This window comes from Pituophis catenifer, unplaced genomic scaffold (genome assembly GCF_029215685.1).
Source record: "Pituophis catenifer annectens isolate HBS135680 unplaced genomic scaffold, rPitCat1.0.hap2 SCAF_7, whole genome shotgun sequence".
NCBI classification, from domain to species: Eukaryota; Metazoa; Chordata; class Lepidosauria; order Squamata; family Colubridae; genus Pituophis; species Pituophis catenifer.
In genome coordinates, this window is record NW_027256887.1 from 75581774 (window position 1) to 75595222 (window position 13449).

Genomic DNA, 13449 nt, shown 5'->3' on the forward strand with positions numbered 1-13449 from the left:
ACTCTAGTGGTTCAGGTGGATGTAATTAATTTACATGAATTTAACTAATCATTAAATGGCCTGTAGAAACTCGGTTGCACTTTGAAAAATCTTATTGGCCAGATACTATTCTCTATTAAATTTAACAATTATGACAAGCCAGTTCTGAAAAAGAGAAATCCTTTCATTGATGTTGACATTATCTGGATCCTCTTAAAAGTGAATATGGAAAATTATTTGCTGAATTGGGGCTGCCTTTACCAATTAAATGAAATAAATTAAGATAACGATGGCATATTAAACTAATACATTTCAAGTGAGCCATATTGGATATGAGGTATGCTTTGGGATATATCCTCAAGGTTATAGATATATTTATTTGTGGCAATTCCATGTTTTCTGTAGCATGTGGTATATTTTGCAGTTTCAGGGGGGAATGGGAAATATTAAAACACAGTTTGAAGAGATGGGATATTAGACAGATCATGACATGTTGAAAGCAAGTAGGAATTCTTCAGCCCTGCTTCTTTTATTTATTTATTTATTTATTTATTTATTTATTTATTTATTTATTTATTTAATTTGTATACCGCCCTTCTCCCAGAGGGGACTCAGGGCGGTGAACAGCCAAAATTAAAAAACATACAAATACAAAAGTTAAGATAATTAAAAAAGAATTAAATCATTAGCTTCCCAATTGAAAACCCCCAAATCCATAAAATTTAAAATCCCAATTAAAAACCATTTAGGCTAGGCCGGCTTGGTGGAATAAAAACGTTTTCAGGGCTTTACGGAAGGTCAGGAGGTCCGGGATCAATCGTATTCCAGGAGGCAGCTCGTTCCACAGGGCGGGTGCCCCCACAGAGAAGGCTCTTCCCCTGGGGGCCGCCAGTCGACATTGCCTGACCGATGGCACCCTGAGGAGGCCGTTAACAAGGAGGAAGCAAAGAGGACAAGGGTTATAAATGCTAGAGGCACATTCAATTACCTGTAACAGTTGTTATGATACTTATTGTAGCTGCCCAAAGCTGTTAGGCACCCCAGGCAAATGGCATATGAGAAGAAGATCTGAGTGCCTGCATCCATCCATACCTATAAGCAAGGAAAACAACAGCAAAAGAATAAAATTCCTAAGGGTCCATCAGTTTTTAAAGGCACTATAATCAGTGGTGGGTTGCCCCCAGTTCAGACCGGTTCTATAGAACCGGTAGTAAAACCGGAGGGAGTAGAACACACCCCTGACTATAATGTATGTAGGGACCAGAGGTGGGTTCTACTTACCTTTACTACCGGTTTGCAACGGGGGCCGCGCGCATGCGCAGAAGCGTTTTGATGACGTTGGGGTCGGTGGGCAGAGCCTCCCTCTGGTTTTACTACCAGTTCTATAGAACCGGTCTGAACCGGGGACAACCCACCACTAGTAGGGACTCAGTGCTGTCTGCCATTCTGTCATGGGTGCTCCTGGATAAGAAGGATTCTTCTTTTTTTGATAACACTGACTGGAAGAGAGGGTAAAACCCACTTTTCTCACAGGAAAGAAGGAGGAAGAGAAGGGGGGAAGGGGAGGAAGAAGAAGAAGAAGAAGAAGAAGAAGAAGAAGAAGAAGAAGAAGAAGAAGAAGAAGAAGAAGAAGAAGAAGAAGAAGAAGAAGAAGAAGAAGAAGAAGAAGAAGAAGAAGGGAGGAGGAGGAGGAGGAGGAGGAGGGGGAGGAGGAGGAGGAGGAGAATCATTAAGATCAAGATGGATTCTACTTCATGTTCAGTGCTGTAGATTTGCCTATTTCAAGGAGCTTGGGTCAAAACTCCTGAAATAATTGTGTATAGGTCTGGAGGCTGAAGAAGGAAGGTGGCCACTGAAGGAAGATGGATGAAAAGATCATCAATAAAGGGGAATAGTTGTAGCTCAAGGGCTGAAATGAAGGGTCCTTGGTGCTCTCTGAGCTTGGTTCTTTTCTTGCAGATACTTCATTACCCAAATTAGATAACATCATCAGTGGGAATAGATCATCCACTATCAGATTAATAAAGATTATTTACTAGATATCTATTATGCCTAATAGTTATTAAATTTAAAAAAACAAAAAAAAAACAAAATGATCAAACCCTTTCCAATATACCATATTGTCAACCCAGTAACAATTTTGCCCACCAAAAGCATCCAATAATTTGATTTTATTTATATCAAGTTTATGTTACTTTTCCAAACCAGAATTCTAAGTGACATTGATTCATATTATAAAAAAAATATTAATAAATTCTAAATATTTTTTAAATAAAACAGCACCATAAGCTGCATTGTAACCAAAGCAATCCTGCCAGAAGATAATTAAGAGGAGATTCCTGTGTATGCATGGCTAAGAAACAGAGATTAAGAGGAAGACCATAAGATTACCAATATTATGAGCAAAATTCAAGAGATAGAATCTCTAATTCTTTATCTAAATCCCATTGCCCTTGTAATCAGCAGGTTATAAGGTGTACAATCACATGCTCAAATTAAACGATATTTTCTAAGGAACTATCGATTCTTGCATACTCCCAGAGATTCTTCACTGAGATACATCACCTACTGCAACTGATCTTCCTCTGCAATCCATGACTCCCATCTATAACTGGAAGCTATTCTGATCCTATCTTTATGTATCAGCGAGCCCTCAGTATTGTCAGATACTAAACAGCTTCAGTATGAACCAATCAATACTCAAAACATTGAAAAGTACACATCGGAAATCTAACAACCTTGTGTGTCAAACAAAACTCAACCGGTTAGGAGAGAGCTGGAAAATATTCAAACATTCAGAGAAGATACAGACCATCAAAATGGGCAAAGAAGAAGCCAGAGACATTTTGGAAAATGTTCAAATACCACTATCGAAAAGAAATGCATCTCGATGCCCAGAGGATGTTTCAAAAGGGAGAAGAGAGCAGAGAAGACCAGATGAAAGGGTTCTTTACAGTGGTGAAATGTAAAATTTGTTACTACCAGTTCTGTGGGCATGGCTTGGTGGGGGGGTTGTGACTGGGTGGGCGTGGCCACCTTTTTTTTTTTTTTTACTTTTAAAAGCATTTTTTCTACAACCTTAAGAGGTTGCAGAAAAAAATTCTTTTAAAAGCCTCTGATCAGGCCTTTAAAGGCATTTTTTTTTCTACAACCTCTTTGGCTGAAGAGGTTGTAGGAAAAAAAATGCCTTTAAAAACCTCTGGCGATCCCAGCTGAGCTGCCTGATCGTCAGAGGCTTTTAAAAGAATTTTTTTCTGCAACCTCTCCGGCCGAAGAGGTTGTAGAAAAAATGCTTTTAAAAGCCTCTGACGATTCCAGCTGAGCCGCACGATCATCAGAGGCTTTGTTTTTTTACTTTTAAAACCATTTTTTCGGCCGAAGCCTCTGATGATCGCGCGGCTGAGCTTGGCATGGGGGGGGGATGCAGGGATTTTTGCTACCGGTTCTCCGAATCACCCGCCGCCATCACTACTGGATCGGGTGATCCGGTCCAAACCAGGAGCATTTCACCCCTGATTCTTTACAAAAGCACGTATAGAACAGCTCTTGTGTAGGGAAAGGATCAGAGGTGGTATTCAGCTGGTTCGCACCGATTTGGGCGAACCAGTAGCGGCAATCGCGGGTAGGCCCAGCCACCCGCCCCAGCTCCAAGTCATGCTATTTAGGCACATTTTCAAGGCCAGGCGAATGCACGGAAGACGCACGAGCGAGCAAAGCGCATGCACGGAAGCCCAGGTGCATGCGCAGACAGCCCACATGCGTGCAAAGTGAGTGTGTGCACATGGGGCGAACCGGTGGTAAAGGTAAGTGAACCCCCCCCGGAAAGGATGACTAGCCTGTGCTGACCTTCAGCAGGTATTTTAATAAGCAAATTTATTAAGCAAAAAAGGCTTGATCTATCCAGCTGTAAATTTTTAGCAAAGCTATAATTCACAGGATTCTGTTTGGAGAAGTAGGACATGCAAAAGTGTCTGTAGCAGGGGTGAGATCTACTTACCTTCCTTACTGGTTTGGAAGTGCACACGCCGTGCGTGCACGCATACCTTCTGTGCATGCGCAAAACCTTCTGTGCATGCACAGAAGGTAAAAAAAACATTACTTCTTTTAACATTACGTTAAAACCAGGAAGTAATGACACCCAGGCGGCGATCACTACCGGATTGACAAACCACAGGGAAAAATCACTACCGGATTGGGTGATCCGGTCCAATCCGGGAGCATTTCACCCCTGGTCTGTAGGGATTCTCAGTCATCCAAGTCATCGTTGTTTCAAAGGTGCTTTTTCAAAAGGCAAAACTGGACTGTTTTTTCCTTGAGGAGGAAGTTTCACTTCTTATCCAGGAAGCTTCACCAATTGTGACTGGATGAGAAAGAGATAGAAGGATAGGTTCTGTCAGGATGAGGGCACGGGAGGCGGGAGGAGAGATGGAAGGATTGTATTTCTTTGCAGTCATCTGGTCATTAGCTCTTTCTCTGAGTACTAACTGAATGCCATCCGCCGTCGATGGCACCAACAGCATAGCATAAAATAACAGAGTTGTAAGGGACCTTGTAGGTCATTTAGTCCAACCCCCTGCTCAAGCAGGAGACCCTATACCATTTATGACAGGTGGCAGTCCAGTCTCTTCTTGAAAACCTCCAGTGATGAAGTTCGCACAACTTCCGAAGGCAACTTCTGTTCCATTGGTTGATTGCTCTCACTGTCCAAAAAATATCTCCTTATTTCTAGGTTGAATCTCTCCTTGGTCAATTTCCATCCATTATTCCTTGTCTGGCCTTCAGGTGCTTGGGAAAATACGTTGACCCCCCTCCTGTCTGTGATGGCCCCTCAAATATTGGAACACTGCTCTCATATTTCCCCTGCAGGGTTGGTATTCACTTATCCTTGCTACCGGTTCGCAAATGTGAGCGTGCATGCAAATGTGAGCATGCGCATGTGCAGGGGCTTCCCGCATGCGCAGAGCATCAAAAACGTGGATAGATTAGATGTGATTACGTCTGGGTGGGTGGGCGGAGCCACACGCATCCTCCGCTACCAGTTCGCCTGAATCAGATAGAACTGGCTAAATACCATCACTCCTCCCCTGGTCCTTCTCTTCACTAGACTAGCCATGCCCTGTTCCTGTAACCGTTCTTCATATGTTTTAGCTTGCAGCCCCCTAGTCATCTTTGTTGCAAAGAAATACAATCCTTCCACCACCACCACCCCATCCAATCAAAACCCATCCTTCCACACACACACATGCCCAACATTCAGTCACAATTGATGATGCTTCTTGGATGAAAAATGAAATGTCTTCTTCCTCCTCCTCCTCAAGGAAAAAACAAACAAACAATCCAGTTGCCTTTTGAAAAAGCACCTCCGAACATGGGAAGTGATAGGATGTACTCCTGGTAATAAATATTATTGTTGTGGTCCGCCAGCAGCCTGCGGAGCTGGCAACGGAGTCGGACAGCAATGAGGCTAAGGAAGAACAGGGGCCAGTCCTGGAGGCTAGGGAAGGCCCAGATGAGGGCTCTGCGTCCGAGGCAGAGATGGGGCCAGGGCCATCTGGGAGTGATGTGTGGACTCCGGAGCCTCCAGAGGCTGACAGCAGAGAGGCAGAGGAACAGGAGGAGCCTGTTCCTAGTGCACGCATGAGAAGAGCTGCCAGAAGGCAAGAGCAGCTAAAGCAAAAAGGACGACTCGGGAGTAGGGCCAAGAGATGATTGGCCCCTTCCATAAGGCTTAAAAGACCAGCAACGATTCTTGGGCTCTTTGTCGGAAAACAACGCTGAGAGAATTGCTTCTTGTTTCACTGTATTCATTTCTTGGTGTTTTCTGCTTCTGAACTTTTGCCAAGAAAAGCCTTTGGCAGGTTGCCTAATTAGACCAAGGTTGGTGATAAGGCTGAAGAATTGTGTTATGAAGAATTTGTTTTGATTTAGTTTGGACTATGCCGAGAATGAGTTAATTCTCAGCTGTTCTAATAAAGTCTGTTTGTTTCGAACCGTTTGCGTCTGATAATACCTATTTGGGCCTGGGTCACAACAATTATTGGAGAAACTGAGCAACTTTGCCAATTTTATTTTTATAAAAAATTATGTGTAATAATGAGGTGTGATTCACCTCCCTTTTGTCTCTTTCCCTCTTTGACCCCTTGCAGCAGCAATCATTGTCTTCTTCATTTGAAAGGCAAATCTTAACGGGAGAAAAGAAAATCATCCCAATTTTAAAGTAACGGGGGTGAATCTCCCATCAACGCAAGCAAAGAAATGGCTTTGAAAATCTAAACGTGCTAGTCCAGAGGTAAACTAAAATGTGCTTTTTAGACTGACATCAAACCTTGAGATGAGGGGTGAGGTAAAGCTACGCAGTGGGATAACTTTATGGTTTTTGACAAGTGCTTGCTAGATTTTAGGCTAGCTTGAGAGGAGTTTAAAAGGTTATGAAGGGTTTTGCTGACCTATTTTTTTTTCCAGGCACACATCCCTTTAATCTCCTTTGGAGACACCGTCTCAGCACAAAAGGCTGGTACAGCAGCTCAGCAGGAACCTGGATTTTGACATGGAGCAACTTGTCCTGAGGAGATTAAAAACACAGTTGGGCAAAGAACTTTTAGGAAGACAAGCTGATCACTGTTCCTTTGAAACACTCGCTTTACCATGTGTGGTGGCCTCTCACGGTATATTCCGTGCCTCTAAGCGTTGTGAAAATGTCTTTTCGGCAGTATTTTTGGTCATTGCATGTAAATGTTTTCTTCATATGAGGAGAGGCAGGGAGAAAAAAAAATCACAAGGATAACCTTTGAACTCAGCGCTCCTGAATTCTACAAACTGAGATGGAGATTGGCTGAAAGGATCCAACTGGCAAAACCGAAAATAGGAATTATTGTTAATTCAGTTGTATTTTATTTAACTAATATTCCCTTTCTCCCCCCCCCCCCTTTCATAATGCTCAGGATGCTCTTACATTTTATCATCATGGCATTTAGGAAGCGTTTTGGAATCCTGTACATTGAATCCAGTCTGTATTTTGGAACAAGGGTATATTTTGGCTCCAAACACTTTCAGAAATGCGGCTACTGACATAGCATGTAAAGGCCATCAGGGGTGAAATCTACTTACCTTCCCTACCAGTTCAGAAGTGCACGCGCCATACGCATGTGGTCATGCCACTCACACACGTCACATGCGCACATGGACCCTCTGCACATGCGCAAACCCTTCTGCACATGTGCAGAGGGTAAAAAACAGGTTACTTCCTAGTTAAAACCAGGAAGTAATGACGACCAAGCAGGTGGGCGGAGCCTCGTGCTGCCGTCACTACCGGTTCTCCAAACCACCCGCCGCCATCGCTACCGGTTTGGTCAAACTGGTTCAAACCGGTAGCATTTCACCCCTGCCATGGATTGTTCTAATTACCCCCCAAATATGTATATCCATATTATAATAGATCAAAATTTGCTTTCTCTAATAGTGATGGCTGGAATTCTGGGAAACGCTTCTGGAGGTGACTGAATAGGGAAAAACTCATTGAGATATTTCTGGGGGTGAAAATTCCAGAACTCCATTCTGTCTAGGAAGTGTAGTGTCCTTCCAGACTAGATATGGTCAAAGAGGCTGGGCTCAATGCTCAGTGGGTGAGTGGGAATTCATGATGCTTTCTGCCTAAAATAGAACAAAAAATGGACCCCTCACTCTACTGAAGTACTTACTGCCCAAAGCAGACCAAGTTATTTTAGCACTATGGGAAAAATCCTATGGGGAAAATCCTATGGGAAATATCCTATGGGAAAATACCATTTCCTTGGGAAACATAAATAGATTACATATAATAATTTGTGTTCCTGTTAGTACCCTTAAAGCAAGATTAGGCAACAGCTTCATTCTGCCCAAAGAAGGAGAGTTGACCCATAGGAAAGTCACATTAAACATGTTCTAGAGTCCTCTTCATCTTTAGTTAGACCATCACTGTCTAAGAATAAGGTTTTATTTGGAAAATGAATTTTGGAGCTAAGCAGGAAGATGCAAACATGGTGTCCATCCATAGCAGAATAGCAAAGCGAAGGCAAAAAAAGAAAAAAAGAGGAAAGATCCCTTTGGGATTATAATGTATAGACTCAGCAAGGAAACTGTAAGCAGAAATCAAAGCAGGGAAGTCAGCAGAATTATTGTGATTCCAAAATGCTGCAAAAACAAAAGGTTAAAGACAGAAAATCAGGGAACAGGCTGGAGATTGACAGGAGAGGGAAAGAGATGTCTTTGATAGTAACTCTAACTGACTTTCCACGCAGTAGAGTTCCAGGCTGCAGCAAGGTTACAGATGCTGCAGGACTCAGCATTTTTCTCCCACTTTAGAATTATGAGCGGAAAGATATAACCAGAAAGTAAGAATCAGTCATAGAGGTATCTCCCAAATGAAAAATAGGAATGTTTGCATACTTCTAAGGATCCCTTCCTGAGTCCCCTAAGTTCTTTCTATCTATCTATCTATCTATCTATCTATCTATCTATCTATCTATCTATCTATCTATCTAATCTATCCATCCATCCATCATCTATCTATCTATCTATCTATCTATCTATCTATCTATCTATCTATCTATCTATCTATCATCCATCCACCCATCCATCTATCATCCATCCATCTATCATCTATCACCTATCCATCCGTCCATCCATCATCTATCTATCTATCTATCAATCTATCATCCATCCACCCATCTATCTATCATCTATCATCTATCCATCCATCCATCCATCCATCCATCTATCTATCATCCACCCACCCATCCATCATCTATCTACCCATCCATCCATCTATCATCTATCCATCTATCTATCTATCTATCTATCATCCATCCACCCATCCATCTATCATCCATCCATCTATCATCTATCATCTATCACCTATCCATCCGTCCATCCATCATCTATCTATCTATCTATCTATCTATCTATCAATCTATCATCCATCCACCCATCTATCTATCTATCATCCACCCATCCATCATCTATCTACCCATCCATCCATCTATCATCTATCCATCTATCTATCTATCTATCTATCTATCTATCTATCTATCTCCCCACCTTTTATTATTTTTACAAATAACTCAATATACTACCTGGTAAAGACCAAAATAATTCAAAGCGGAGGATATCCAACACATCTTCCTCCTACTATTTTCCTGACAACCAAAGACCTGTGAGATGGGCTGGGCTGAGAGAGAGAGTGTCTGGCCCAAAATCACCCAGCTAGCTTTCATGGCTAAGGCAGAACTTGAACTCATGGTCTCCTGGTTTCTAGCCTGATGCCGCAACCACTAGACCAAACTTGCTCTTCCCATTGTTCAATGTACCCTGACTGCTCTCTACAAGAGATTGATTGATTGATTTTATTTGCTGCACATCTTGTTTTGAAACAACTCTGGATGGAAGGAGAACACTAAAAAGCAGACGCTAAGATAAAATGTTTAAAAAGATTAATTTATACCAAGAGCCAATATGGTATAATAGTTAAGATTCTGAACTATGATTAAAGTTGTCCTTTGTCTGTGGAGCTCCCTGAATAGCTTTGGGCTAGTTATATTCTCTTAATCTAGCCTAGTATAGAGGTGTAGGAGAGATAGAATGAGATGCGTTCTGCTTCAGAGAACCATTGGCTATAAATGCCATGAAAATTGGAATTACTGAAATGGGTTGAGTTGGGTCAGGTTGGGTTGGATTGGATTGGGTTGGGTTGGGTTATATTGGGTTGGGTAAAAGAGAGAAAGAGAATTTTACAAAAGAGCTCTATTAGCAGGAAGAAACACTCCATTTTCTTAACTTACCTGAGGATCACTGAGTCGAGTGAGGTCTGGGTAAAGGTAGAAGAGGATCCCTTTAGATGCTCCAGGCAAGGAGACCCCCCTGATCAACAGAACAATCAGCATGAGGTATGGGAAGGTGGCAGTGAAGTATACTACCTGGTAAAGACCAAAAGATACTCAGTGTAAGTAATTGCTGTGTAGAACAACCAGGTTGTCACAGACCAATGGTGCTTTAGGCAAGCCTATGATGATTTTCCTTAGCCCAATGTCCTTCAGATGTTTTGGGACAGCCACTCTTAAAAATGTTAAGAGCAACGTAGGCTGGATATTCTTGGAATTGTCATCCCCATCAGGTTGCAGAAGACTATGTAACACCACCTTACTCTTTCAACTTTGGCTGAGGAATACAGAAGGGTGAAAAGAAGAGAGTTGTTTTAGGGATACATGCAGGGGTGAAATGCTACCAGTTTGCACCTGTTCAGGCGAACCGGTAGTAATAAAAGCTACTGGTTTGGCCGAAGCGGTATTTCCAACGATCAGCTGTGCTGTGCAATTTATATTCACTAGAAAGCAGGAAATCCTGCTTTCTAGCAAATATAAATCGTGCGGCAGAGATGTCCCCCCCCCGCTGTTCTACTTACCTTCAAATGGCTCCTTTTTCCACACAAAGTGTGCGTTTGGTGCACACTGCGCATGTGTGTGCATACAGTGTGCATTTGGCATGCACTGCGCATGCACACGCAGCATGAGATTGACGCACACTGTGCATGCACACGCAGGGAACTGGTGGCAACCCATGGAAGATTTCACCACTGGATACGTGTGTCATTCTCAAAATTGGAAATGTCAGTTATTGTTCTGCCCCAACTAAGGACCCCAAAGAACACAGCATACACAAAGTCTGTACAAAATTTAAATTTACTAAAATAACTCAGTCTTTTCCAAACAAAGGCTGTTAATAAACTTCCTTAACAGCCTAAAAGCATTCTAAGATAAGGTAATCACAGTCTTACTAGAGTTGGCAGAAAGCCCAGAAGCAATTTTGCAGAGAATCCAGACACAAAGGAGAGTGAACTAAAGTTGTTCCCTACAGTTTCCTGCAAACAGCGTTCCTCCTTAAATAGGCTAAGGGAGTGGAAAATTAGCCCCAAGCCTTACTCTCGAGGAGCCCTCCTCCTGAGGAGCCACTCCTGCCTTTTGGCAGCTCTGCGCGCCTGTGCAATGGGAAGAGGCTCCTCCTCTTCATCCTCTTCACTTAAAGGAGCTTCTGGAGGTTCTGGAGGCCCTGGCTGAATCCCTGCCTCTGGCACCACATCTTCTCCAGCCTCCTCACTGTCCGACTCGAGCGCCAGCTGCACAGGCTGCTGGCACAGCACCACACCAGCCACCTCATTGTCGGAATCAGCTACAATCCGCACAGGCCGCTGACGGGCCACAACAGTTATCCAGGTCTTAAGTCTGAGCAGTGAATGGCATATATCCCACTTCTTAATAATTATGCCTTATTGGGTAAGGTACTATGTAGTAGATAGAAATGAAATCACAGCTGAAAATAGGACCAGATAGTGTAGGAGGCTCCAGTATGTTCTGGAGAGCCCATATCTTGAAGTATTCTTGCATATCCTGTGCTTCATAGCTGGCTGGAGACAATGTCACCATTCTGCAGTGTCCTTCTTCGCCATACACCAATATCTAGCATAGCAGGACTGCAACAGCAATGGTAATCAATGGGAAGCGATGCAATCAATGCCCATACTAAATCCTACTGTATATATTTCTAATTTCACTAATCTTTTATCCCGTTTCTCCATTCCTTCCATATAAAGTTTAAAGCCAAAAGAGAAACAGAAGACACAAAATCTCTTCTCGAGATGGGCCCTAGTAATTTTAAACAGATACTAGGAACAGATCATGAGCCAGGGAATAAGGAGAGAAATTCAATCTAAAACACTTTTTAAATTCTACCTGCATTTCCTCCCCTCCCCTTCCCATTAACTCCAAAAGAACAGAATCAAAAGCTTTGGGTCCATTTGAAGGAAATACCTGCAGACAAATAGCTCATCACTCTGACATGTGCCCGGTTTCTGCCTCAAAAATTGGCATGCAATCTTTAGCAGAGTTTCCTGCTGGCATATTTGAGCAGCTACTAGTAAAATGCAATTTCTCCCTCTGAAAGATTTTTTCCTCTCTTGTCAACATCTGCCACATTCAAAAGATCTTGGGCATTTCTCCTCAGCATCGTAAGCGTTCTCTTCATTACAAGCAGCAATTTTATTTTCACCAATAATAAATCATATAGAATAATTAGGAACAAGGTTAAGGGAACCAACGTCTAATACAGAGCAATGGTCTTAGTGGTCTATGATCTTACTAAAGACTGCTTCGATTTAATCTGATCTGATTTGATATGGTGGAGGGATAGCTGCCTGCCGTCTTATCCTCACATGCAGCCTTTTGTAGGAAGACAGCCAAGCTGGTCTGTGGTAGCAAAATTCAGGAGTCTGAGAGTACTGTTTCTGACTAACAAATTTTATTAAAAGACACAAGTTGGAACTTGTTAGTTGGAAAAAGATGTTACCAGACTCTTCCTGAGCTTCTGACTTCTGGCTAATTTCACAAGGTCTCTGCAAAAATCAATTCAGAACACCAGTAGGAATCGTCTGTTCTTTCCCTCCTGCTTGCCAGAGAATGTGAAAAATGTGAAACAAAAGTGAAAAGGGGGAAAAAAGTGTGAAAAAGGGAAAAGAATGTGAGAAACAAAAAACATCTCCGAGAAAACTCTTCCCAAATGGGTAGAGCAGGACTCCCCAAAATAGCCACCAATGAACCCCATTGGTCAATGAAACTATCCAAGGGGTCAATGTTAGTCCTTTTATTCTTCATAATACTATTGGTTCAAGTAGTATTTATTAAATTATTCTCATGGAATAAAGGTTTGGAGACCTGAAACTTCATGAAGGGGCCGATGAGCTGAAGACTTTGGAGACCCCTGAATTGAAGTTGTGTCCATCTGCTATGATGTACTTGGCAAATTGTGGATGATTGTGCTTATTCTATAGCATGCATGCCTATATATGCACTGTTGTGTTACCTGGGAGCCAAAATGGGGCACATGAGGACTCCTGGAAGGGGCAGGGCGGGGCAGAGCCAGCCAGCAACTTAACTACCGGTTCGCCTGAACCGACCCGAACCAGTTGAATCCCACCACTGCTCATGCTGGCCACATGACCACGGAAGTGTCTTTGGACCTCGGTTAAGAAACAGAGATGAACAGTACCCCCTAGAGTCAGATACAACTGGACAGAGGAAATCTTTACCTTTTAACTCTCTTCTAGTTCTTTAATTAAACTATCTCTGACACTCTCTCTTTAGGTACTGAGCTGAATAAACATATTGGTAAAGTGGCCACCACATTTTCCAGACTTACAAAGAGGGTATGGCTTAATAAGAAGTTGATGGAACATACAAAGATCCAGGTCTATAGAGTCTGCGTCCTGAGCACACTCTTGTACTGCAGTGAGTCTTGGACCCTCTACGCACGGCAGGAGAGAAAGTTGAACACCTTTCATATGCACTGTCTCCGATGAATTCTTGGCATCCCCTGGCAGGACAAAGTTCCAAATAGCGTAGTCTTGGAACGTGCTGGAATTTCTAGCATGTATACACTATTGAAACA

General features: G+C 42.5%; 1 protein-coding gene across 1 annotated transcript in view; it reads right to left on the minus strand.

The window, feature by feature from the left end:
• LOC139319888 (sodium- and chloride-dependent GABA transporter 2-like) overlaps nt 1-13449 on the minus strand; it is an 81393-nt gene that overhangs the window by 32941 nt on the left and 35003 nt on the right. Inside the window, exons 6-7 of the mRNA XM_070947938.1 lie at nt 9795-9929; nt 968-1071 (exon numbers count right to left, since the gene is read on the minus strand). Coding sequence (XP_070804039.1) covers nt 968-1071; nt 9795-9929 — 239 coding nt within the window. The remainder of the gene's footprint in view (nt 1-967; nt 1072-9794; nt 9930-13449) is intronic.